This window comes from Psittacula echo, assembly GCF_963264785.1.
Source record: "Psittacula echo genome assembly, chromosome: 2".
Lineage (NCBI taxonomy): Eukaryota > Metazoa > Chordata > Aves > Psittaciformes > Psittacidae > Psittacula > Psittacula echo.
The window spans coordinates 126,325,390-126,353,054 of NC_137737.1; the positions used below are offsets into that span (position 1 = coordinate 126,325,390).

Here is a 27,665-nt window from a genome sequence, read left to right on the forward strand (position 1 = left end):
TCAGCACTACAAAACTGCAGATTCAAAAGCTCATGTGTTATCTAAATTCCCCCATGACTATAAAATTTCCTTAGGGATACCCTCTATTTCTGTCACTAGACAGCTGTATTAAATCAAGTTGATATAAATTGCTCATCCTGTTTACAGACATTACAGACTAATATTATGTATTGGTCTTCCGCAAATTTTTTACTTAATTTAAATGGGAGGGTTATTACTGAAGCTATTTGCACTCCAGAAGGTTACACTCTCTATTAAGCCATTTTCAATTCACCGAAATGAAGCTACAAACAGAAATGTAAACTCGTATTAAAAATCACAAAGTGTCAAATTCTTCTGTTATTGTTTTTAAACTACAGCTACTGAAATGGCAGGGATTGATGAACAGCGTGGAGAGGCATGTTGGGCAATAGCAGGAAATACTGGGCAGGTGAGAAAAAAAAACATAGGCAGAAGGCAAAGCTTCTCTGTTCTCCCCAAAACTCCCTAGCCTTGCCAGGGGCTTTCCTGAACTTCACAGACACCTACAGCAGCTTCAGCCCTTCCCATGGATTATACCTGGAAGTGGCCCCATCAGATGCCCATGGCCCTGAGCCCCTTCTAGCTCTGCCCACCACCACCTTGGACCGCACCACAGAGGCACAGCTGGTGCGACACTATACCTCCCCTCATCCTTCACCTTTCCTTGTTTTTCTTCAGCTGAAAAATCCCACCTAACCAGCATTCTCAGGGTATTCTGTTCATGAATTTCATGTGGTTTTGACCTCTGAGTCTACGAGCTGATTCCTTGGGGATGTTTAATGGAAAAGGTAGTGTTTTCAGTTGTCTTACATATAGCAAAGTCTACTGAGCCAACAGCTCACCTGCATACACCAATATCTCTTTAAGTACAGGGAAAGCTTAACACATAGCAACATCTCATATTATCTTAAAGATTATTTCCTTTAGACATTCTTAGACACAAATGAGGCTTGTTTGACACATTCTGTTTCAGTAATTATAGGTTAACAACCACCACAGTGTGCTCACAACTATTTCCCTGTCTACTTTGGTTTATCTATAAAAACACATTACTTAAAATGACTTCTGGGAAGGTCAGGTATTCAGACTTTCATCTAATGAGGCATGGAAAAAAAAGGAGAAGTGGGAACCAAGGTGTGACTGAGAGCACTTGAATTCAGGAGTGCCTATATGACACCTGAAGCCAACAGCTGTGAACAAATCTGTGACAAACACCAGTGTAAACTACAGCTTGAGTATCAAACAGCAAATCAGAAGTTATCAGAAGATCCACTTACCTAACATATGGATTATCTGAAATATTCTAACTCTGGAGGATATCTTAATTAATCCAGAAGGAAGGTATACAATCACAGGAGAATCCATCCACCATCTACTTTTTATCACTTAGAAGAAGCTGATTCAAAACAGACATAAATATGGAAAGTAGCTGCTAATTTACAAAAGTTTACTGGATTCAAAGAACTGAAGAGCTGGTAGCTGGTTTCAGTGGAGCACTAGATTTTAAGAAAATCAATGCTGAGACACTCTCGAGGCTTTCATTCTAATCCTGTAAGCATCAGTGATAAAAGACACGGGGTAACCATCAGATTAGGTCCTACTGTGCATGGTGCAATGCAAAGAAAGTTTCAACATCAATATATGCAAGGAAAAGGAAGCACCCAAAAAACACCCCAGCAAACTAACAAAAAGAAAGCAAGCTGCTGAAAAAGAACCTGTGTTGAAATAGGAACAGCACAGCAGCATATCATTAGTAGACATGCAGCACTGCTTGGCAAATACTTCACGTGATACAGTTTCTTTTCTTTGAATAATTTTCGCATCTACTTCTTCAAATCACAAGTAAAAATAAACATGTTTCCTACCACATCTTCTCCAAACTCACCATAAAATGCAATTCATACCAGAGTATGATGTTTTTCACTGGTGTAATTTGTGTTTGTTGTCAAGCAAGCTGTTTATCTACATGAGAATTAGTACTTTCAGATTAGACTATTGTGTGCAATGGGAGCATAAAATAGCTCTCGATTTTCTGGGTTCACACTTCCCAATTCCTCAGGTAAGACCAAATTCCCTGTGGCAGAAGAGAAGGGAAGAGGACAGACTGGGGTTTCCTAGCTCTCCCGTTAATGCCATGCAGTGTGAATGAATTTCTGGGCTTGTGACAGCACAACATATGCCCGAACTCCTAACACTTCAGCAGCAAAGCAGGACACAGCCTATGCTTCTCCATGCTGCTGGATGCTGACATATTCTTTCCCATCACAGGAAATGTCCCATTATATTCTCAGCACTTGAAACGAGTTGGGGTATGGATCTGACACAAGTGAAATTAGCTCGCATGCACACTGCAGAGCTGTCTGTTGTCAACTTTGCTGGCTCCAGCCCATGTGCCCAGATAGTCCAAGTGAACTGTGTTAAAAGCACCACTGTGCTTGAATAAAAGCATGGACACCAGGACTCAGATGTTAGCTCCGTGTGCAGAGCCCTCCCTCTTAGAGGCTTCCTGAGGAAAACATTTCTGTCTTCTGACCGTGTCACTTCAGTGCCTTCAGATTACAGCTCTAATGACTCCCAGCATCCCCTGTAGCTGCTATGGGAGGCTGCAGAGGCACCCTTGGACTTGGAGATGAAATTGACAGCTCTGGCAAGGATTCACAGGAAGGCAGGCGATGGCTTGCCCTGCCCTCAGAGTCCATCTGGCACCACCACATCCATCAGCAGTGTCAGACAGAGCTAACACTTACTTTGACCCCCATAGGCAACAACTGCCAAGAGGGGACCAGTACAAGTTTGTGCCACTTCTGCACAGTAACTTCTCATCTCTTTTCAAAAGAAATAGGAAAGGCATGTAAAAACAACAAAAAATGAAAGCTGAGTTCATGCTTCCCAAGTAACAAGAGGTTTTGAAAGTGCTAGCAGGGTAAAAACAACCTAAAATAGGATTTAAAAAGACAGCATGAGACTTGAGTCTAATACAGCTGTTTACTTATCTTTTAAAATTCATGGATGAAATCCATTTACCTATTTTTAAAACTGGAATTTTTAGCTGTTGGCCTTCAGGATGAAACACCAGGTCAAGCTTCACTTATATAATGGCCTGCGTTCCCTGCACAGCCAAGACAGAAACTTGTATGTCTTTGAATGAGGGTAGATAGAGAGATATCCGGTCTCCTCTCTTTTGACTGCATAAGCACTTTTCACTGCAATTAAGCCCTCCCAGGTGAGGCAGTCACTGAATGAAAGTTAAGTGAAAATACATGGAACACAAAGCATCTCTAATCTACTTGCAAGAGGTGTAGTTACAGTGACCATTTACAAAACAGTCGGTGTACCCAGCAGACAGCTAAAGTTTTCAGCCCTAGGGTAATCAGACGCTACATCCCGAGCCTTCAGTTCCTGGGAGAAGGTGTTTGTACCTTAAGCAACAAGCTGTTACTTAACGGCCACTCTCACATCTAAGTTTTCAAGCTTCTCTGGGGACCACGGCAGGTTCAGATGCTTGTCTGCCCAAACCAGCCCTGCTGCAGAGCTCAGAAAAGAAGAAAGGAGCTGCTCCCCAGGAAAACATTTCCAAGTTCAAGGTATTGTCAGCCTCAGAAATGAAATGTGAAGCATTTAGACAAGTGCTAAGCAAGGAAAACAACTGAGTCTGGGACTTCAGTGAGTTTCAGACCCCTGGATCCAATTCAGTTTTATTTCTTCAACATAAAAGGGACTAACAGGGAAGTTGTGAACAAGTCTCTTCTTGTTCCCATGAAGGGCAAAGCACATTTTGCTATTTGCTTCAAGCAATGTTTTGTCAATACAGCTGCTTGTGAACAATGACATAGCTCATGGCAAGGTCACAACGCAAGAGATGCAGAAAGCATCCCTAAAGGACATGACACTGGCAGGGCAATGGAAGGTATATCACTCATGACACTAAATCCCTCAGGCAGAAAACCAGAGGAAAGGCTGCCCCAACCTTTCACTGAACTCATTGTATGCACACACTGCTTACACAGACATAGAACTTCACCTTCTCTAAATGCTTAAGAAAATGGCATCTATGAAAAAAAAAAAAAAATAAGCATGAGTCCACCTATGGAGCAGGTGACTAAAGTGGAGAAGTAAAATTTATCCTTTCTATTTCCTCAGCTATAGGAAAGGGCAACAAAACTGCATAGCGCTACTTTAAATAATCATTAGGAACCATGCCTGGTGCCTGATCAGTGTTTTAACAAAAAGATGTTACAGAAATGCCAGAGAAGCACAATATTGAACCCTCTAAATCATCTTCTGTGGGAAAACAGTACAACCTGTGTGTACAAACAGACCTGCAGTCACTTTACTTGCATGTCATGGTGCTTTCTAAGCCCAGGCAAGAGCACAGTGCGCTCAGCCTGCAACTACCTCTGCCCAGCAGAGTGTGCAAACAAAGCAAGCATGTGCTTGTACAAAAAAGACTGCTGATAGGCCAAGTCTTAGTGCTAGCCTACAGATACACCAAGATGTGGCTTTCAACAAAATAAACTCAGATCCTGTATTTGAGGAATAAGCTCAGCACGCTGCTCTTTTACAAGGGAAATACAGCAAAAGAAAAAACATGCCCTTTTGCTTCAATTTTTGTTTCATAAAATCCTGCCTCCTCAAAGGCATGCTGTAAAAATAAATATACTATGTCTGTATGGTTTACCAATTATAGAGATCAATGCTGAGAAAACCCTGTAGGAAACTAGCCTTTTCAGGTATCGGATAGCAGGAAGCATATTCAATGTAAACCACAAGTGGTCATAGGCTAAATAATGAGAATAAAATGAAATGTTGGTCAGCCATTTCATTGCTTCCAGGCAGCCCGTTCTGCTGAGTCAGAAAGTTGATGCTGCCTTGGAAATCCTCAGTGATCTTGCAGCATCCATACAGAGGACCTGATGCCCTCAGCAGGTTCCAGCTCCTGTCCTCCAGTGGCATTCATAACCCCAGAAGTGGCCAGACCAAAACAAATCAATCAAAGTGAAACAAATATCCAGTGCTTCCTGTGCCAATATGCAGACAATGGCATGTTATGGCTCAGCCCTGTAACAGCTGGACTCTGCCCTGAGACCCAGCAGGCAGAGAATGTGGGTTTCTTAAGGAGTATGTGAAGCTACTCCTCCTGCCTTCTCCTTCCAGGTGGGACGTGGATATAGGGGTAGATTTAACTAGAAATACAATAAATACAATCAACATATACAATATATACAGGCTATGGGTAAGTCTGTAAGAGATGTGAGGGGTACACAGAACACCTGGCTGAAAAACACTGGTTAGAAGGTGATTTCCAAGCAGAATACAGTCACAGTGAAATGGTTTACCTAATGCTATAAACAGCAACCCACAAATGATCCTCATGAAAACAGAGCCAGAGTCCAAACTATTTTTGGAGCTACTCTAAATATTTATTCTTCTTCCGGGTCAGGAAAGCATTTTACCTCCCCAGCTCTCAAGCCATTATCTGTAGCAAGCCCACTTACACAGGTTTATGCAATTTTCCAGCTCTAATCTCATAAAAGCTTTATCTTTGCATTTTGTAATTACAGTTTGTTCCCAAAACTATGGAGAGTCTGCATGAAATTAAACCGACTTAGACACTTTTCTCATATCATATCTTAACCTACAATGTTCTGGAAACTGAAACAAAACATCCTTAGCACAATGACTAATTTATCCACTAGTCATTCTTGGGGTACTGGTGAAAGCCACTCCTGAATGCTAAAATATTTATGTAAAACTAAATATTGCCTTTCTGTGCATAAATTTTCAAAGTAAATACCTTGTAAATACCTTTTTTACAATACCCACTTGCAAAAGAAGCAAAATATCTAAAAATGATTCAGGTACTGTAATGCCACTAACAAAACTTCCCTTTCCAAGTGCCACAGTTAATTTTAAGGAACTGCTTTTAAAAATCATGATACAATCACAAGGAAAACTCACATTCAAGACAAACTACTGGCTCCCTATCAAAAAAAAAAAAAAAAAAACCCCAAACAAAAAAAAAATCTTTTTTTAGGAAAAACATGCTGTATTTTAAGTGCTAGAATTTGACAAGCAACAGAAACACCAAGACTTGTGAAGTACAATTCAACTCCAAATTAAATTGCAATTAATTTAATTAATCAAATGGAAAACTTGCACGTATCAGGCAGCCGACAACAGACATACTATGGTACAACTCAGCACAGAAGGAAGAGACCTTAGGGGAGGACAAGGACAATTTAGTGATTGCCCAGTTTTTATAGAAAGTGTGTAACTTCCATTTTGGATTATCTGTGATTAAGGGAGCCGGTTCTTGTATTTCCTAGGCACCTGTTACAATCACCACTTGCTTCCAAGCCTGATGTCATGCATTTTCTCAAAGTTAGCATCGAGGCATCAAAGTACCGCCAGGTTTAAGGGGCAGGAGGACCTGGAGATGGCACTGCCTTCACAAGGAAGAAACATGCCACAGAAGAGTGAGCTTGTACATTGCTATGCAGGCAGCCCAAATACACAGCCCTGCTTGGCACCTCTGTCTTACTAAAAATGACATAACACCTTGTAAGCTGGCCCCACACCACCCTGACAGATGGACTTAAGTGCAGCCAGCCAAGCATCAAATATGTTTTTTGAGAGCAGGACTTCCAGCCAGGAATGTTAAAACAGCTGTCCACATACAGCTTGCATGCCTACACTTAAGAGGATATGCTATTGCCACTCAAGCCCTGAGCTGGATTAACTTGGAAAATAAATAAGATAGCTTCCACAGCCACATAAGGTGAGTTTTTGTACTATCAGGATTAGTAATACTCAGGGCAGCTTTACTGACCTACCCTTAGTGGACACACTTGCAGGATTGAAGAGCTCTCCAGTTCTGCAGCTCAATGGAACTTTCATCATGTGCACGCTTGTAAACAAATGTTTCTCATCTGAACACATTTATATATGCTACTTTTCTTTGACACAAGAAAGCCCTAGAATGCAATGCCAGCATGATCACAAACATGTTAGTGACCTTTCACTTTGTGTTAGAGGTTACTTTTTTTAAAGGCACTGTCCTCACTCAGACATAGGTATCAGTGTGACTGGGATCTGTTTCAACAGGCTTTCTTCTCTTTTCAAAACTTCAGCTCTCATGGCCCACTCCAAGACTTCTGGTTAGCTCACACCTACATGCATACACACATTTTACATTTTGACATCATGTGCATAGCTTGCCCCAGTAATAAAATCATACCATAGTAGCTGGCCTGCAGAGCCATGCCCTAGCTGCCTCTATCCTATCCTTGTTCCCAGCTGGGCTGCCAGCCGTCCACAAATCCCTCTCCTCGAGAACAGGAAACATTCCAAACCACTGAGAAGCTCCAAAAAAACATGTTTGCTCACATCAACATGGCAAACAATGCTCTTATTTTTTTTTTTCCTGCAGAACTCAGACTTTACTCCTGCCCGAGTCATTTGCCTAAGTCTGTAGTGAAGCAAATATTCAAATCTGAACAAGTTAAAAGTTTACATAGAATTTCACACTATTTAAAAAAGATTTCCAATGGGAAGCAACATCACTTCTAGCCCTGAGTAGCTTACAGACTGAACGGATGTGATGGTACATTTTACTCAATGTTTAAACATGCCTTGAGTTTATTTTAATTCCTCTCCCTGTGGTTACAATCAGACATCAATTTTTTCATGTATACGGTAGCCAGGTACCTCATCTTTACTCTTCTGAATCACAACATACAACCTTCAACTCCACAAGGGGACTCTCAGTATAGATCAAAGCTGCCCTGAGTGCCTGGCGGGTAAAGGGTCACATGTAGTCTTCCAACAGCTGCTGGTGTCTTTTACCTTTGTTAACTTTAAGGCTGATCTTCGATGCAATTAAAAGTTACCTGAGTCACTTTATTACGATTTCCTGTTCTAGAAGCCCTTCAGTAGCCCGCACTGTGAGGATTTCCAACCACTGACCTTGCTGCCCCCTTTGATAAAGACTTCCTCCTCCTCTCCACAGTTCATCACTTTTAATCTTCATTTCTCACCTACAGCTTTTCCATTTCCTTTTCTCCCATGTGCTTGAGGATGGTATGAAATCATCTATTTGTAAAAGTTTCAGCCTCATCTCTGCTGCTTCAAACTACAATTACTAACCTCACCAATGAGACGCTTTGCTTTTTCATATTGCCAATAAAGTTGATTCTAGGTTAATCTATATTTCCTTACCACTTAACCTTTCTCAGAGGGAAGAGAGGAAAAACCCTTTGACAAGTATTTCACTGGGCAGATTAGTAATGCTGTGAAAACAACAGAAAAAAACAGATTAATACCTCTCCCTCCTTCTGAAAACCAAAAGTGCCCCAGGCTCTCTCAAGACACGGCACACAGACTATGCATGGCTTTAAAACAGTTCAGGGAACAGACAAATTGCAGAACAACAGGTCAAAAGGAATAAAAATACTCATCTGGATCACTACTTTCACTTCATAAAGTAATTACACACACACACTCCTGAGTGTATTCCTTTCATTCATGTCTGTTTTACATGGAATGATTATCTCCACTGTTATCATGAAATCAAAGTAAGCTGAACTGCAGACAGTAATGCTGAGCATCCAAAAGCCCTTGGCAGCTCTCAGGCCTGTAAGTGCCTCTCCTTAATTGAAAAGAATTTGAAGGAGTATGTGAGGTTCGTTTCTTACAGAATCCTGCAGGATACTAATGCAAAGTCATAGAACAGTCAATACAAGCTATCAAAAATGTATGGTGTTCATTATCATGTTGAAACTCCAAAACAGTTTAGTACCCAGTTCTCTGAGAAACCCCTTTCTCCTGTGATAAGAACACAACTATCAGTAAGACCTGTCTGTACCTGTTGAAAGCCAGGTGCCAGACTGGACTGTCGTTTTGTTGTGTCCTTTGAGGTCCCGTAATCGAGCTCTTAAAGGTGTTACTTGCTGTTTTATCAACTTGTTTTAATTCTTTCTGAGTTGCCAGATTACTTATCAATGCCAGCTGAAATTCACTGCTAGCTAAAGATAAACGAATGCTAGGAAAGTACAACAAAGCATGCCAAAATCTCTCAAACTGCTCATAAAACATTAACATCATAGAGACTCCAGGCTTGAGGCACCCTGACCAAAATTTAGGAATATACAGCTTCTGCATTAGCAAAAAAGAAACTTGAAGGGGCATCGCAAACTTTAACATTGCTTTCCGAACATGTCACCTGCTAATGTCAAGTGCTGAAAAGTGCCAGGGAAGCCAACCTTCTCTGGCATCCTGTTCCCCATGCAGGAGCGTGAGAGCCCAGCAGCCTCTACACCCACCACCTTAGCTCCACCTGTCACTGTGGTTCACCACTCCACAAAACATCTTAAAAACCAGAAAGCATGGCAATTTTACTTCAACAGCTCACTTTGGAAGGAAAGCTTAGCAGGGATGTTGTTCAGAAAGCACAGGGCAGCAGTACCTGCAACTGGTCCCTCAGAGAGATCTGGGGCTCAGCCTTCAAAAAGCACCCTAGTTCTTAGATGCCTTACCTAGGTAAAGCGAGGCGTTTTCCTTCTTGACATTGTCATCTAAGTAGGTTGGTCCCAAGGTATAGATGGGTGTGGAGCCCATGCCAATGAGGATTTGGGCACAAATGAATAAAGCTACATAGAGAGAGTGGTCGTTTCCACCGGAGTCCTTGAAGCAGGCTGGCGACTCCCACTGCTCTTTGGCGGTGCCATTGCCAGTCACACACAAGCCCTCGTTACTGACAGAGGAGTTCAATTCCTGGATCTGGTACGGCGGAGAGATGAAATGAGGTAACGAGAAGAGTGCAGCCCCAAGGGCGATGAAAAACCCCCCTACAGCCAGCCACAGCGGCCTCCGTCCACGCCCCCCAAAGTAGCTGATGAAGACCACCACCACCAGGCTCCCAATGTCAAAGCAGCTGACCAGCAGCCCTGACTCCGAGCTCTTGAGGCTGTATCTCCGCTCGATGGTGGTGATGACGCTGCTCAGGTAGCCAGAGACCATGAGGGACTGGATGAAGGTCAGGAAGCACATGCACACCAGGAAGAAGCGCGAGTCCGCCAGCACAGCCCGCAGGCACGCTCTGCCCGGGGGGCCCGCCAGCAGCACCGATGGCGGCGGCAGCGGGGGCCCCGGGGCTACCCCGCGCCCGGGCACCGCTGGCCCTCCGCTCTCCGTCCTCCAGGGGAAGCTCCCGCTGGCGCTCCCGCCCCGCTCGTCCTCGGGAGCCGGTCCCGCGGCGGGGCTCGGCGGAGTCCCACCGCCGCCCCCCCCAGCCGCCAGGGGGGAGCCGTGCGCGGCCCCGCGGCCCGGCGGCGCCGCCCCGCCGGACACGGGCAGGCTGCGGTCCCGCGGCGCCTCCGCCCGGCCCCCTGCCGCCACCGCCGGCCGCTCCGCCCCGGGGCGCCGCTGCGCCGGGGTGCCCGCTGAGGCCATGCTGGGTCCGGCCGCGGCCTCAGAGGAGCCCGGCAGGCTCCATCGCCGCCGTGCGTCGAGGGCGCTGAGGGGCCCGGCGGGAGCGCAGCATAGCGGGGAGGGGAGGAGGGAGGGAAAGGGGTGGCCCTAGCCGCACGTGTCAGCCAAAGTCCTTTGTGGCTCCATCCTCCCTCAGTCTCGCTCCGCTGCCGTCGGCTCCTGCACCCCGCCGCAGCATGCCCGCGGCGCCGCGCTCAGCAGCTGGCCGCCGGGGCCTCGCGGGCAGGCCGCCCGCCGAGGGGGAATGCCGCCCGCTGCCGCCGCTCCGCCGACCGCATCCTCCTCTCTCCGCGCCGCTGACACCGGTGTCAGAGCTCCGATATGCGGGGGGTGCTGCCGATCTGCGGGGCGGAGAGCAAGCACGGGAGGTCAGCGGCGCCGGCCCCACCGCCCCTTGCCCCACCACCGCAGCCCCGGTTTCTGCCGACCCGACCCCACGGGGTGTGTTGAGCTCCGGGGAGCGCCTACTACCCACACCGGGAGGAGGGTCGCGGGAGTGCCCCAGGGACCGCGTGCTTGGGGTCAGCACACGGATTTACATAAGAACAGGGGCTGACACACACGTCCTTGGGCCTCAGACCAGAGTGCGACCCTTTTATTAGGCGCCGGATGAGACAACCAGAGGTCGCCGTGCCAAGCCTTTTATTTTCCAGCCTAAAAATAAACACGCTGAAATAAATACTCCGCTACAACCCGGCGGCCCGGGGAGCGGCAGCGCGCGGAGAGGGGAACAAAGCCGATACCGGGCACCGGAGGCGGGCATCCCAGGAGCCAGCACCACGGGGCCGACCTCGCCGCCAAAGCTTTTCTGGGTGCCCCCCGAGTCCGCGGACACCCGGGACCGCCGAGCGACCAGTGATGCTCAGCCCTGCCTACCCGGCAGCGAAACACGCGTTTTGCCTCCTTTGTTCGCTTTTGTCTCCCCCCCGCCTTCTGCTCGGTGCGGCCGCATGGAAGGGCGGGCAGGGGAGGTAGCGGCAGACCGGACAGCCGGGCCCCAGAGGCTGTTCTCCTCCGACCCCCGGTGTGGGCAGAGGGGGAGCCGGTGGGGCGCACCGGGCTCCCTCCTCCCGGCTGCGGCAGGGCGGAAAGACGGGGCTACTCACCGTGCCTGCGGAGCTGGAGGCGGCACAGCCTGGCAACCAGCGGGGCCCCGCGCCCGCCACCCAACACCAGGTCCCCCTCGGCCGCCTCCGCCTCCCCGGGCGGTTCAGTGGAGCGCAGGCGCGGCAGCTGCCGCCGCCGGGCCGGGCAAGGCTGAGCGAAGCCGCCAGGCACTCGCCCCTCTTCCAGTCTCCCCTCGTAGCTGACAAGGAGGAGGCTCCGGGACACTCGCGGCCTGCAAAGACAGGGCAGGAGCGGCAGCCCTAGTAACACTTCCCCGCAAGAGCCTGCGGAGCCCCTGCGGGAGGGTGAGCCCGGGGACAGGGCTGGCTTTGCGACCGGCTGCCCGGTGTCGGGGCTCTCCCGCCTCTGGAAGCTGCCGGGCGCCGAAGCTTCGCGGCGGTGGCTGAGAAAGTCAGCGGAGTGCCGCAAGAGACGTAGGCACAGTGGTCAGCCCCAGGCAGCATTCGAGGTGTCTGCGGTACACACCGAGGTCATGAAGTATTCGGGAGACGAGACCTCAATTATAGTGTCTGCTGCAAAGTGATAAGAAAGGCCACAGTGATTATTTTATTTATTTAATGATTTAGGAAAATAGAAAGCTGGGCCACCTGATGATCCACTTTGTCCAGGGTCCTGTCTCCAATGTAAACTATCTCCGAAAGTGGGAAACATGCACAAAACCTGTGCTCGTGCAGGAAAAGTTTGATGTTTACTCCTCACAGACTTTTTTACTACTCCCCTTCTCAGTTTGTGTAGTGTTATGAATTGCACTAGTTTTTCTCCCAACTCTTATTTTAAAGATCTAGTACTAAGTCTAGATATTCCTGCAAATGGTGACATTTGTTGTGGTTTGATGCAGGGTGAGCTGATGAGGTATTCCTCTTTTTGCTCCAAGTTTTGCCATAAAATAATGCCAAGGAATACAGCAAAGAATTACAATGTCCTAGACATTTCTGAACAGCTAGTGCTTTTCTGGCAGGACTGAGGATTTACCCTTGATTTGTTTCCCCTCCTTTAAAAAAAAAAAAAGACTCACCACATTTGTTTACTTATTTATAATCCTGATAGATAAGATAGTTTCATAGGATGCTATTTTTAATTTTTATCAAGCTTCTGCTTGATACCTCTTTGTGTTTGCTCAGCACTCAAACAGCTAAACTCAACACGGCCAAAACAATACTTTGTTTTTCCTAGGCTGAATATGAACCATCAGTACGCTGAGGTAACCAAGAAGGTCAACAGTATCCTGGCTTGTATCAGAGATAGTGTGGCCAGAAGGACTAGTGAAGTGAACATCCCACTGGACTTGGCACTGGTGAGGCTGCACCTTGAATACTGTGTTCAGTTCCGGGCCCCTCACTCCAAGAAAGACATAAAGGTACATACAAAGAGGTTCAATGAAGCTGATGAAGGCTTTAGAGAACAAGTCTCATGAGGAGCAGCTGAGGGAGTAGGGGTTGTTTAGCCTGCAGAAAAGGAGGCTCAGGGAAGACATTATTGGAGAATAACATAGCAGTTGCAAACACTAAAGCCTGAAAACAGGTACAATTTCAATTCTTTCCACAGTAGCAAACCTATCAAGAAATAAAATTGTGCTTAAGACTAAGTGAAGTTGTTTGTCTCAGGAATTTATTCCAGCTGAGTACAGGTGCCAGAATGCGTGGCTTCCCTGCTTACTTTTGGCTCTGAATACTTAAATAACAGGTTAGTTCAGCAAAGAGAGTATTTTTAGTCTGCAGTGGTATGAGCATCCAATGCCAAGTGATGAATGGGAAATCATTATTACTATCTTCACTTGACAGGTTAATTACAGAAGGTGCAATTATGGTACCCAACTTCACAATAAAATACAAATGTATAAGACTTATTATGCAAACTTTCTGCTTTTCAAATTTCACCATAGTGAATTCAAAATATATGGTATCACTCAAGCACAAAGCAATCAATTAGTGTTGCAGAATGGTCTGTTTATGGCTACAATTGCAAAAGAACATAGTTCCCATTTTGCTAGATTAAGGACATGGGCTAACATCTTACTTTTGGTTTATATGTGTTAACAAAAAACATTATTAACTCAGGACTACTAGAAGACAGACCCTTCATCTTAACAGTTCCTATGTTCCCAGCTGACAACCTCCTTCCCACTTATGTGGGCTGCCCCTGCTGCGGTGGTGAGCACTTGCAAAGCACTCTCAGCTGCTGTTCTTTGAGGGACATGACCTCTAATCAGAGGGATAGTAACCATGAGCAGGGGGGAAGAGCAGTTCCTTAATGTAGGCTGTCTTGGTCTCACAAGCTGTGTCAGTTTCAGAAGAGAAAGAAATACCTACAAAGGCACCATCTTTTTAAGGTCATACTTTAGTTGTGATGAATTTGATGCTTTAAATGTCCTTGCTAATTCAGGGAGCTGTTGACATCCAACAAGGTGCCTCAGCCTTGTCTATTCCAGGCCACAAAGAGAGGGAAGAACTCAGCTGAAGGGCGGTGTGAGTTGATGGCTCTGCTTTTCCTTTAGTATTTCACACTTCGAGACAGGTTTTCCACTGGATGCGGTGCCACAGGTGCAATAAATCAACACACTTATCTTCCTTCCCCTTTTGCCTAACACTGCTGCCATTTTTGGGCAACATCTGCTCTTCATTCCCAGCCTAATATTAATAAAGCAATAAGCAAAACAGGATGTGCATTAGGAGTTTAATGGGCTTTATGTCCTCCTGGAGTGTGAGCATTGGGAAGCATGAAGTCAAAGGACACGTAACTTCACTCCTCAGGGACCCTCACCAAGCTAGTGTCCTAATGAACTCCGAGGGCAGCTCACTGCTGGGAGACAGCAGCTCATGATTTTTATTTGGGCTGTCAGAGAAAGCACTCATAACAGCAGATCCTAAACTAAAGAGCTCATTTAGTATGAGAACTGAGCTTAACCACAGCCAGATACCATTTAGATAAATCCACCTTAACATTTGTTGGTTTCCAGAGAAGAGCTAGCTACAGTTTCATGAATGAAATAAAGAAACCATGAATGCCAGGGAGGTGCAAAGCAATAGGGGAAAGGAAGAAAAGAAAAGGCAGTCTCAGAAATAATGGTTAGATTTAGGGGTTACGGCTGTCAGCATTGAAACTGTACATATCAGTGAAGATAGGGCTACCTTTTCTCACTGAAGTCATTATTCCACATAATAGGTTGCCCTGTGCCATGCCCTCCCACCCAGGGAGCAGCATTATGATCTACAGTGGGGCCAGGGTGATGGGAGCAAGGAGTAGCAGAATAAAGGCCACACCACCTGTATTAGTCATAGTGATGTTTCTCAGAGGCACACTGTTATCTTTTAGAAGATGCCAAGTCTCAAGAGGTCAGTTACAGGGAATCTACTTGAGATATTTTTAACAACTGTGTAAGCAAAAACCCAATGCTTAAGTGTGTTTGTCTGAAAAAGCTAGTTGAGCATCTTAAAAATGGGTCTAAGTTGCGATTAGGTCTATCTCCGATGCAAGTACACACAGAAAAACTCTTATTCTGAAAAATAAATTTAAGTGTAAAATGTCTCAGTTGTTCCTATACATAAGGAGTATAAAGAATAAAATAAAATTTAAAAAAGAATAGAAGAGAGAGCATAGAAAAAACAAGGAGAAACTAAAGCATGTTTTCTTTCACTACATGACATTAACCTCTGGAGATCATATCTAAGTGACAAACTAGGAGGCAAAATAATTCCCACTCCTGCAACATGTCAGACTGTGCTAGGAATTTGTCTAGTAGGGCAGAGGGAAGAGGGAGGATGCAGGAAGCTTTCTGAGTCAGCACAGGACCTCTGTATGAGCAGTCTGTCAGTTCCAAAGAGAGCTGTGAGGGCTCTCTCTGTCCTTGTGCTGAGAAGAGGAGCAGGCCCTTTCCTCCACTCTGGAGCAGAGCTGGAGCCCCTGACTCAAACGCCTCAGGGTGCTGAGGCTCTGGGCAGCTTTGAGCCACCGTTCACCCTGCAGCGCAGTGCTCTAAGTGCTGCACTCTTGCCCTAAGCAAGGAATATCTAAAGGCAGATAATCCACCAGCTAATCATCAAAAGTATCTTTTTTTTCCCCCAAGTTATTTACAAGTAAGATATACCAGATTAGTAAACACCAGAGTATTTTGTAAGGAATGTATACAGGGCTGTCATAGCCCAGCGGCAGAAAAATGAGATATGCTATATGCCTTGAATGCAAAAGCACTTTTAGTGCCTATAATTGTTTCCTAAGATCTATGCCTATGGTTTTAAGTCTTTTTTGTTTTTTTTTCCTACTGCCACAGCAGTATCAGGCATTAAGGACACATGAGATACTCACCCAATCTATGCAGGAGAGGAAGAAGGGACTTGTACTGTGCCTTTCTATGCCATTTCATTCTTTATTTTCACATTTTTTTCCTCAAAAGTCCCAGTTCCTCTACCACGCCCTGCTTTTAAAATGATAGAAGCATTCATCTGAAACTGTGGAAGCCTGTTTGAACCCAGGATCAAAGCCATGAATAAAGACTAAATCAGATTTCCCTCTCACTCTTATTCATAGAGATCTCATTTCTCAGCATCTGCTGATTTGTTTCAATGTCAACTTTCAGTGCCCTTTTGGCAAGAATTCTGTATTCATGTATAAGCTAATGCATTTATATTTGGTTAATATATGCATTATGACCTTAACCATCCTTAAACATCATTCTCCCCTCTACACTTACATGCCTTTAAGTGTGCTAGTTTTAAATGCTAAGTGACAAAGTCAAAATGCTTTGAAATAACAGTTTCAATCTGTATGAATTCCTTGCCCATATACAAATTCGAAATTCTGAATTAAAATAGAGCATTTGCTCATTGTTTTTTTCCCCCACCTGATCATTAGTTTCTCTCAGGGGAAACACACTGGCAGAATCACAAAATATTAGTGCCACAATAGAAGAAACATGGAAGAATGCCACTGAGTAAAAATATCCTCTCCAAAAGTCAGTACACAGGAGCATAAAAATGTCTGGGAACTCCTGGGTCATCATCCCCCAATCCCAGTTACTGTGACACCATAGACTTTTAGTCTGCTGTGTACCTCAGTGTGCCCTGACCACAAACACTCCTAACTGCAGAATGCAGGGAATTTAATACAAACCACCAAAAAACCCAGAAAATCTATAATACACCATTAAACAGAGTACAAGAAAAAAATCAATCTCATTGCAAGCTTCTAAGTAAATCACTGCTTGTCCAGAGGTAGTCACATTAAAATATACCTTTCTGGACTGTGCCTATGTCTCTGAATTGGTGCTCCAAGGTGTCACCTCAGCCAGTCACCTCAGATGGGAGTCAGCAATGTGCCACCTGCAATCAACACTTGTGCCTTCACAGAAAGGGGAAGAGCATTTGTCCAGTGAAAGGTCATGTAATTCAGAATCCATGATTTTAAATAAAATCATGAGGAAGTGTAATTGTTAAGTGGCAATAAAGTAATTGAACCTAGAATAATGCAGAGAAAAATAGCACAAAATAAGAGTAACACAAGCAGGAGTGATGAGAATAGACTCTCATGAGTCACTAAAATGTGACAATGTAATTGGTTCAGTAAATCTGAGAATATTAAAAATGTTCTTCAGTTGTGAGTACAGAGGCTAGGTTCCTCCTGTTTCAGTAGGCCTGAAAAGGGAGAAAACTGCTGAGATGAGGAGAATTATACTCTGAGATAAGTTCTTAAGACTTCTACTCCCTACATCTGGAGTGGTAAAGCCATTTCAAAGCCCTGGGGCTACTGTACATCTCCAGCACTTAAACCAAATTCTCTACTTAGAATATGAAAACCAGAAAGGAATGTAGTGAGCTATTCACAATTGTCTGGTCTGAAGCAATACAGTGTAAAAATCAGAGATACAAAAAAGTAGCCAGGAAAGCAGCTGGTAAATATGCACCAATGTTCAAAACAGATTTATACCAGATATGAGAGCAGGGCTTTGTTGGGTTTTAGGAATAAATATTTTGTTCATCAAGTCATGTTGTACAGCCTTAGGGTCCATCCATATACAAATAAAGCTCGCAGATCTCTTAGAGGAATGCATGCAAAATTATCCTGAAGTTATGTATTTATTTTTATAAGGTTGAAAAAAGAACCAAAGGAAATGCTCTAAGAGGAACCATATGCTGAAACATTATTCACGTTTTATCCTTAAAAACGTGTTTCTAATGTGGGCACTGTGAAAGCTTATTTCAGCAACCAATAGCCTCTGCAGCTGCTGACCCAAAGAAGCTTTCAGGCATGGTGGTCATGGAGGCTTATGTACAAAATCCAGTGGTAAATTTCAGCCTCCCATTCCGTGTTTAAGATCACTCTACTATTGCCCTGAGTAATAATCTCTGTGGCCCAAATTCTCATCTGAGTTACAGGACAAAGTGATTCTCCCATGTTCAGGACAATACTATGGGGTTTGTTCTACCCATAGGATTGAGCTACCACAAAGGACGAGCATCGACTCTAATCCAGTATCCATCATCTGGCAACAGCAGCAGAGTGGAGATCTGGTGACTATTGACCTGGTGGGTCCTGTACACAGCAGGGTTGGTGTTTCTAGTATTTCCTGAGTGTCATCAGACAGGTGGAGAGGAGAGACAAGCTGAAAGGACGCCTTCTCAAAAGGGAAAAGCAAGCAGGCACCATTTTTTCTCCCTCAGTGTCCTACTGCAGGCTCTACTGGTGCCTCCAGATGTGATTCAAATGCCTTGCTGCTGTCAATAAGAGGAAGGTGACTGTTGCAGTGCTTCTTTAAATTATAATATTCTCTATCAGATAAGTCAAGTCACCAGCCTGTGCAGCTCTTCAGCTTAGGATCACAGATACTAGTAAGATACTTAATGTCATGTCATACTGAGGAAGACCTATTCTCATTTTAGCTTTAATTAGCAGTTAAAATCATAGCAGGAAAATGGGAAATTTTCATTAGAAATACTGTTAGAATAGAGCAAGCATTGCCAGAAATGGAATTGCAAGAGGAGCTCAGGGACTGAAGTTCCCTGTTCTGTAAATGCAGTTTCCACTCTCCTGTGGAGGGAGAAGGCTCTATCTGGTCCCTTCCTCCACTCACCCTGGTTGGCAACATGATTGTGGCCTGGGTACTAAGTAAGTGCTATTTTGTCTGTTGTATCTGTGAACAAGTTGCAAAAAAGTTAGGTACCCAGCAGCGTGGGAATACTGTTGACCCAAGTGTGCTCTGGAGAATCAATCCATCCAGGCAAAGCCAGGCACTGCAGTCCTCCTCTCCCCCAGACAGTAATGTCTATATAGACCATTAAGTCCTGGGTGTTGTGCAGTGCTCGAGGACACACTGCAGAGTGTGACCTCGAGGCTCTCAGGGTGGGCTTGAAGTCATATAGGACATTGCTGAGACTGTGGCTCCCATTGTTAGCAGGAACAAACACTGAGTTTCTTATTGCATTTACTAGTCCACAGAAACCTTTCTGGTCCACAAGGACAGAGCTTGTGTTTGTATAAGAAATGCTGCAGTGTGTTCACTTTCAATATATAATATTACCTGTGTTGAATAGAATTAAATTATTTTACATATTAAACGGCTATGTAAAATTAATTCTAAATAGTTTTAAAAGGAAACTTTGCTTAAAATGATGCTTCTAAAGCAGATTTTCACTTAGATGTTTTTAGTCTGTCATTGTTGCCTCTGCAGCTATTGTTGATGGATCTGAAATGTCAGAAAATGGGCTTCCTATCTGTCACCTAAAGGACAAGATGAAGTAAAGCTTCAAAGGCAGTATTAGCAGGCTTCTTTAAGTATCAAAACTCTTATTTAGAAGTAGAAATAATACTCAACAAAGTGAAAGAGAAGACCATTAGAAACACGTGCACATGTGTACACACACACATGGAGACTGCACACACACTAGAAATAAATAAGGAGAGGGTTGAACTGAAGACTGACAGAAAGGGTGTGAATTCAATGGAGCCATATAAAACCACTGGAGAAAGCAATCCAAGCTGCAGAAGGCATTTCAGTTCTCTCCTTATAAGGTCCCCAATGCTAGCTCCTTTACTGCTCATTGTGTAAGCAGAAATTACCACTGACATGTGTTTGTGTTCTGTGAATTAGCAGATGGGGGGAGTGGTGAATTCAACAAGGGCATTTTTTTAAGTGTTGGCTATACCCAAGAGATGAAATGCTGTCCAAAGTCAGATAGTACTCTCTAGGTTATTGCCTCCTTCAAACCCCTTACTGTCTTCTGAGAAACAAAAAACCTACATGCATCTGAAACCGCTTTAGGAGTGTCTTTGACTCTATATTTGTGGAATCCTGAATACCTGGGGAAAAAAATATATGGTCCAGCCTTTTCAAAGGAGAACAGGCTGGAGAACTGGGAGGGCCAGTCCCATCCTCCCAAACATGACCTCCAGTTAGTGCCTCTGAAGAAGTTAGTGCCAGCAAAGAACTTAACCCAATGGTCTCAAAATATCAACCTCACTCAAACACAGCATTGTCTCACTCTTCCCCACTGGCAAGAGCCAGGTCACAGTATGCAGATGCCAGAGCATATGTGCTAACCACCACTTGAGGTCCCTGTCCCCGGCAGCAGATCCTACAACAGGGACAAGCGGTGGCAGACAGCCCCTCTCAGAAAATACGATTTCCTGTAGGACCCTGTTAACAGGGGGCCCTGTGCTGAGAAGTTCGACACCGCCATCCACCACTGGCGTTGGGTCAGCAATTATGTTTCAGTAACAAGCATATAATTCAAACATGAAGAGAAATATGTCTCCCAGAAGGATGACAGCAAGAAGCCAAAATACCTTTGCAGTTTTCAACTGTTTAAAGATGGTAGAAGTTAGTTTTTTGTGTAGGGATTGTAGACTAAGAAATCACGTTGTACAGCAATCCTCGAACAGGTGGAATCCTTGAATTCGCCAGTATTTTGGAATGTTTAATAGTGTTCAGATATGTAAAGCAGAAAATTTCTGTCTCTCTTCACAGACAGCAGAGAGACAGCAGTAGACAGCAAAGAGCCATTCACACTCAACTACCTGAGGGGACAAGTATTGCGTGATGGGTCTTCAGACAGAATTCAAACTACAGTCTTCAGGTGCAAACAAATTCCTTCAACCGACACTCTCTCAAGCTCCACTGCCATCATTTACAATTTGTCATGTCTTCCTGCATATTCCCTACTTTCCTACCTTGCACTCATAAAGAGGGAGGATGAGAGAAGTCCCTAGCTTTTAAATACTCTGTGGAAGACACTTCTGGAAAAGAAGACATGATAATATGCCCATCGTTCACAGTCTAAATGACAACATGCAACATCAACTTATAAATGTCAAGGTCATTTGTGGTATTTCTATTTTGAGTAAAATGGCTCCTGCTGTTTCCATGGTTTCACCTGAAATATGTACTGAGCCTCATTGTTAAGAACCTTGAAACCCAATCATTCTAACAAAAAAAATAGCCATCCTCTTCTGTACATTTGAATTTAAATACAAAGCAGGCTGTATTTGCCCTACATGGGTTTATGGATCTCTGCATTGCATTTGTGAACAAAACCAGATGTTTGAATTATCCAATTTACCCTTCTTTTTGGCATATTGTGTAATTACAGCTTTAATTATTTCTACAGCATAGATTGCTTCTGAAGCAGAAAGATCAGCTTTATTGTTTACTACACACAAAGAAATAGCAGCTTTATTAAAATAAACTATTGAGAAAACATAGTAGCTCACAGTTATAATGAAAATGAAAAAGAAACACAATACTCTTTAGAGAGAGATTTTAAAAGGTGAGCATGGTTTCAGATTGTATTCTGCATCTTCCCATTCAACTGTGGAAATACTAACAGTTATTAGGACTGCTGAATTTTCCAGGACAAAATAGTCATTTTCCCATCATTGCTGTTACTACTTAATAACTATTAATCAGAAACAGAATGCTGGAAGGAGGTTGAAGAATGACTCAAATGAATAAGGCAAAGAATAGTTTAATGAATTTTAAAACTCAAAATGCAAAGTTAAAACTGTGGATACTGAAAGACAGAAGATTTCCATATTAAGGCCTTCAGTACTGTTTGTTTTGAGTTGCCAGTTTCAGTATACTCATATTTGCAGTATCACTGGCGTAAACACTATATTTTGTCACCAAAATGAGTTACAGAGATGAAGCTCCACTGATTTAGAGAAGTTGGAGCAGTCACTGTACAGCGAGAAGCCCATTTGTCTCATTAAATGAACACCTTTACAGCCCAATTTTAAGCAGAATATAGAATATAATCAAGAGTTGAGCCAAGTCATTATTTAAATTTTTCCTTTCCTTTCCTTTCCTTTCCTTTCCTTTCCTTTCCTTTCCTTTCCTTTCCTTTCCTTTCCTTTCCTTTCCTTTCCTTTCCTTTCCTTTCCTTTCCTTTCCTTTCCTTTCCTTTTCCTCTCCTCTCCTCTCCTCTCCTCTCCTCTCCTCTCCTCTCCTCTCCTCTCCTCTCCTCTCCTCTCCTCTCCTCTCCTCTTCCTTCCTTTCCTGTTTTTCCTGAAACATATCTATCAGTAGACTGTCATCAGCTGAAGATGTCATCATTCATGTGACCTCAGCCTGTGGTATTTTTCTCTTTTGCTAGTTAGTTACTCCTTTTGCAGCTCTAGAAGACAGAAAACATAAGTACATAGAAGAAAAATTCCATTTTTTCTCTGATAAATATAGTAAAATCCCCCTACAAAATTTGTACATCTGTGCATTTTCCTACTCTTATTTAGTCAGCAATGTTAAAGAAAACTAGTGTCAGCCTGGCTTACATTCTCCATTCCTCCTGTCTGTTCCCATCTTCTTCTTTATCCAGCCTTCCAAAAACGTCTGTTCCATTGCTGTGCCAGCTATGCCAGAAGCCATAGGTTCTGGGGTCTGACCCACAACTCACTTTCTCCCTGCAGGTCCTGATCCCTCCTCATCCCAGAGGTACTTCCTGGCCGCACTCCCTACTGCCTTCCTCCCAGCTGGGACCACCACAATCACTGCACCACAAGCAAAAGGGTCTTGACCCAAAAGCACAGTTCTCGTCTTACAGCAGTCGAGAAATCCCCCATTGCTCCTGAGCTGGTTTGTACCCATTTGGTAGACGACTATTAGAGGACTAATAATTTTCTTTTTAATTTACCTGTTTCAGTGAAATATCAGGTTGTTTCTTAGATTTTGTTATTATCCAAAGCCATGACATCTCTAAGCTTTCAGCAACCATCAGTATAATTTTACACTACATGTCTATTTTAAATCAGCAAAACACTGTTAATAAAACCCATAAATACACTATCAACTTAAGTGCAAAAGAACAAAAGCACCTGAGCAGCAGGAGCTAGTAGGACCCAAACATTGGTAGTATCCAGTAAGGTTGAAATACCTAGTGGGAGCTTCTTACTTGTGCTGTGCTGTCTGCTGCATTTGATTGTATCCTAGTCCTGGAGCTGTGGCTGTGATTTTCAAGACAAATTCCCCATCAGTGTTAAAAACTTGGCCTCCCCGTATAAACTGGCTGATAGTCTGATCCAAACTGATCCTACAAAAATATCCTACTGTTACTATTAGTAGCTGATCTATTTGAGGAAAGATGGACCTAGTGTGATGAAGAAGTTAAAAATAAGCTCAGAGATTTGTGTGCTTGGCCACTCTGCTTTCTGTCCCTGTTATCTAACGTGCTCACCTTGGAAGAAACCTCTGATGTAATTAGAAGTACCAATCTGGGATTCATGCACTTACATAAAAAAGCACCTTGGGAAAGAATTTTAAAAAAGCATTTTTACCAAGAATGCCTTCCCCAGATATTAATTATTCATGCTTGTAATAATTACAGCACGGAACTGCACAACTAGCCAGCTCACAGCTTTGCATATGCTGAATTAAAATAGTTGCAGGCAGTGAAGGCCAGAACCTGTGTGATGCTGATCATCCTACAGAAATACGATGGGTTTCCTCTAGCTTTCATTCTTCACTGATAAAACGGAACATTTTCTTTTTTCTAAAATATATTCTGGCTATAGTTGCTTGGGGGGGGGGGGGGTGTTACTATTTTTTATAGCCAGACTATCTGCCCTCTAGCCAAAAACGGGTTTAGTTTCTATTTTTAAATCTCTGCATTGAATGAGTTTTTGGTTTGGGTAGTTTTGTGCTTGTTTTTTGTTTGGTTGTGTTTTTTTAAACTCAAACTCACATCTGCCACTTAAAAGAAAAAAAAGGCAAAGGCCATTGTTCACTTCATTTAGTGGATTTTTCTTAAATCCTAGCAGGTTGGCTTGGCATGATTTTGCAGAACACATAGGACACTTGGGATTAAAATCAGCCCTTGTAACTATGTTGTTAGCATCATAGCAGCATGCAGGCACTGATTTTGTTCTCTCTGCCTTGCTCCCACACCTCTAATCTCAGAGCTGACCCCATTTATATCACTAGCTTTACATGAGATTGTGTATATTGAAATCCAGGAGGGGAAAAGGCTGAGATTCTCTGAAAATAAACTCAGCTGGCAAAGAGATTAACCCATTTATAAATGCATTTTTGTCTGTTGTTGAGTGTACAGAGTTTCATCCATTTAAGGATCACAGACGTAAATCCAGATACTGACACTGCTTGGGAAGGGAGAAGAATGAAGCAGATGAAGTAGTAGTCCAAATGGATCAGTCACCAGCACAGCAATTTAAATTATTTGGGAGTCTTTTGGGAGGGAGGGAAGGAGAAGAGTGAATTAAGATCTAACATCTCGGAGCAGTCACTTGCAGCAGTTGATGTAAGAAGCTATTCTTTTCATTTCCAAGTATCACTCATTATAGGTAACCTTGGAAAACCTGATGTGCCGTTAAAAGCATTCCCAAAGTAGATGCAATCAGTCTTCACTGGCAGGGGTTTATGTAATTTCACATTTACAGTGGGGAAAACAATTTACAGAGGAGCATAAACATGAGACACAATGGCCCTCAGCCCTTTGTCAAAGGATTCCCGGCAAACAACTCAGCTGACACAGAGATTAACTAGTTTCTAAGTGTACTCATATGCTTTTTAGCATGAAGAGTTTCACCCATTCAACAATCCTGTGTCTAAATCCAGGTCCTTCTAAGCTTGAAAATACGTAACGCAGCTTATTTCCATCAAGACCATTTTTTGCACTTCTATGAAAGCTGATGCTGAAGCATCAAATACACAGGACTAGGTTTAAAAGTAGTCCTTTGGGAATTATATTCACCCATAAGACTAGAAACAGCAAGATGTGTTTAGGGTATTCCCTGAGCTGTGTATGCCAGACATGAGCGGAGGAGATGTGTGGATTCCAGATGTGTGGGTGAGACCTTTTTGCACATGGAGACCTCAATAATTGGGGAACCACAGCTGGGCAGGCAGAGCATCCATGGAGCTCAGCTGGACTGATGCGGATTCTGCTCACTCCTACATTTGGCTCTGCTTCCCTACTCTGGAAGAAGGCAAGTCAAGAACATTTATAGCTCTAAACTGTATTTTAGGCACTGTTATGTCAGCCCCAGCAGCACACCTGGCTGTAGACCTTGAAGGCTCTGCTAGTTCATCAGGGTGCATCTTCCAGGCTTGTGGAGGAGAACAGGGGAATATCCTTTCCTGGGACCCCAGGAAATCAGGCAGTACCGGGAATCAGGCAGTAGCTGTGCCTGGAACAAGCACACTGTGCTTATTTGGTGATTTCTTATAGTGACAAGACAGTACATGTTATTTCACCAGAAATGCTGGGGTTAGACTCATTTTTCACCTGTAAATATCTAGCAGTAAAATCTCCTAAAATTCCTGATAGTCCAAAAGAGGAGAATGACTTCTCCAAGAGATGACTTAGACCCTGACCATCGGTAGTTAGGATAATTTCCAATACCTTGAAATCAAATCAAAACTACATTAAAATTAATACAGGGTTAAGAAAAATTGACTGTGACCAAAATTCTTACCAGAATCAACTAAAGAACCCAGCCTGAGACTGTAAGAGGAATCATCCTGCCCTTGTCAGCCAGAAAAATGTGATGATTGCATTGTTGTCAACACTCTCTCTAAATAAAAAGCATCAAGTTTATTTTTGTACCCACTACTATTGCATGCCATATTAAATACGTGTAAAATTCTTTCTTAGGAGAAACATCAATTAAAAAAGGAAGAAAAAAGCAAGACTATGATGTAGTAAGCAAAACGTAAAAGATGTAGGAGGAAGCCAGGTAACAATCCCATTTTAGATACTTTGTTATGAGTCCATAGTCAAGGTTTTCTTCAGACACTTGCATAAATTTAAGTATGTAAATATTATATGGTCTCTGAAGGGTAATAAGAGAGGCACATAAGACAGTATAATGATCACTTCAGAAATCTATTCTACATTTAAGTGGATTTAAGGCTGAAAGCACTTGTCAATAATTCAAAAGTAAAATACATTAAGGGGCTACTGTAATTATCCAAAGCTCAAGCAATATAAACTGGAAAACTGAGAGTCAAAGAACTGATTATAAAAAATCCAGCCATGCAATCATCATTATTTTGTGGTTACTGTATAGTGTTATGACAGGGCAGAGTTAAGGCCAGCTGACTGCCCCTGTTGTGCCTGCTTTGTCTTCATGTATGTTGACTATTTTAAATGTAAAATAGCTATATATTTAAATGTAGCTATTTGCTGACCCTGGTGCCTCTCTAAGAGTCAATCAACCCCTCCAGAAAAACAGCATGGCTGTCAGAACACAAATAAGGTTATTCTCCCATGCATGCAAACATAAACAGCATACTTCAGTGAATTAGAGCAAGAAAGATTAAATTAAAAGACAACCCCTGGCCCCTGACAGCTGTGGTTCCCTTCCCACACACAGCCCAGAACAGGACATCTTGTGCGTTTGAAAACTGCCTAAAAGAAACTGATCCGTGCGTAAACTCATAGAAAACAGGCTGAAAAGGATTTCGGGAGTCCTGCCTAGCATATTGGTACACCCTGACTCCATGCAATGACTTTTTAGTAGGTCACTGTCAAAGATAGCAGCAAAAGGGAATCTATTTAAAAGAAATTACTGTCTCTGCTCTTCTTATTAATGCTTTGCCTTCTTAGCTATGACTAGACCTCTGAAGTAATAGATGTTCCTTTAGAAAAAATACCCTTTAAATATAAAGATAATGAAGTGCTCTAGGGAAAGCGCTGAAACTACAGATGACAGAATCAAATGAGATAAAACCTGTGTGATGGGCATTGGTCACTCATTCTCATGCACCCAAGCTGTTCAAAGTGACAGAGGATACCCCTGTCACACTTTGGCATCAGAAAAGAATTGTGATTTTGACTAGTTTTCCTAGTCTCCATACCATCAAACAAATCTGGACAGCTGAAGAAAAAGGGAGAAATAATAGATGGCTTTTTGCTTGTCCAGCACCATTTGTGCATCACAAATCAAAGCTGATTAATTCTTACAACTCGTGTTTTCTTCCTAGAGAATGTCCTGCTAATCAGATCGCAACAAGAGAATAAAAACTCTTCACCTGAAATTCAGCCTCATTGAACCACCATCGACAAAGATTGTCCCTGCAAGGTGACATGGTGTCAATGTGCCTCATGCAGACCACACAGCTGATGGCAAAACAGAAACAGGAGCAACAAAAATTGAAAGCCATCCACTCCATTTATTCTGTGGATGTATGGTTATCAGGATTTAAAAACATATTCTGAATGCTTCTCTCTCTGCTATCTTCACTCAGAACCTTTTAACGATTGCTCTGAAGCAGGTTGTCACAATAATGGATGCTTTCAGAGCTATCTGCCTTCCAGCTTCTTGCTGGTCACTGAAAAGCCAGTGCCTGATGCCAGCCAAGGAAAGATTTGCTCTCACAGTGGGTGTGTGACCTTACTGGTCCCAAGCCACCCTAGCAGCCTGGTAAAGGGTGTTTTCACTGTGTCCCTCTCTCTGTCCCAGGCTAGATGGTAGGAAGTTTAAGATAGGCCAGCTTGGAGGTAGATTTGCTGCTCCTAAAATGTTTGTTACATTGCATTGAGAAAATCTGTATTGCTAGATATTTTTCTAGAAACAGACTTAATCAAACT

The 27,665-nt window shown here is 43.4% G+C and overlaps 1 protein-coding gene across 1 annotated transcript in view; it reads right to left on the reverse strand.

Annotated features, from left to right (window-relative positions):
- SLCO5A1 (solute carrier organic anion transporter family member 5A1) overlaps positions 1–10,470 on the reverse strand; it is a gene marked incomplete at both ends in the record, with an annotated part of 64,033 nt that extends 53,563 nt beyond the window's left edge. The window contains one exon of the mRNA XM_080609714.1: positions 9,555–10,470. Within this exon, the coding sequence (XP_080465840.1) occupies positions 9,555–10,470 (916 nt within the window). The remainder of the gene's footprint in view (positions 1–9,554) is intronic.
- Positions 10,471–27,665: the final 17,195 nt, after the last annotated feature.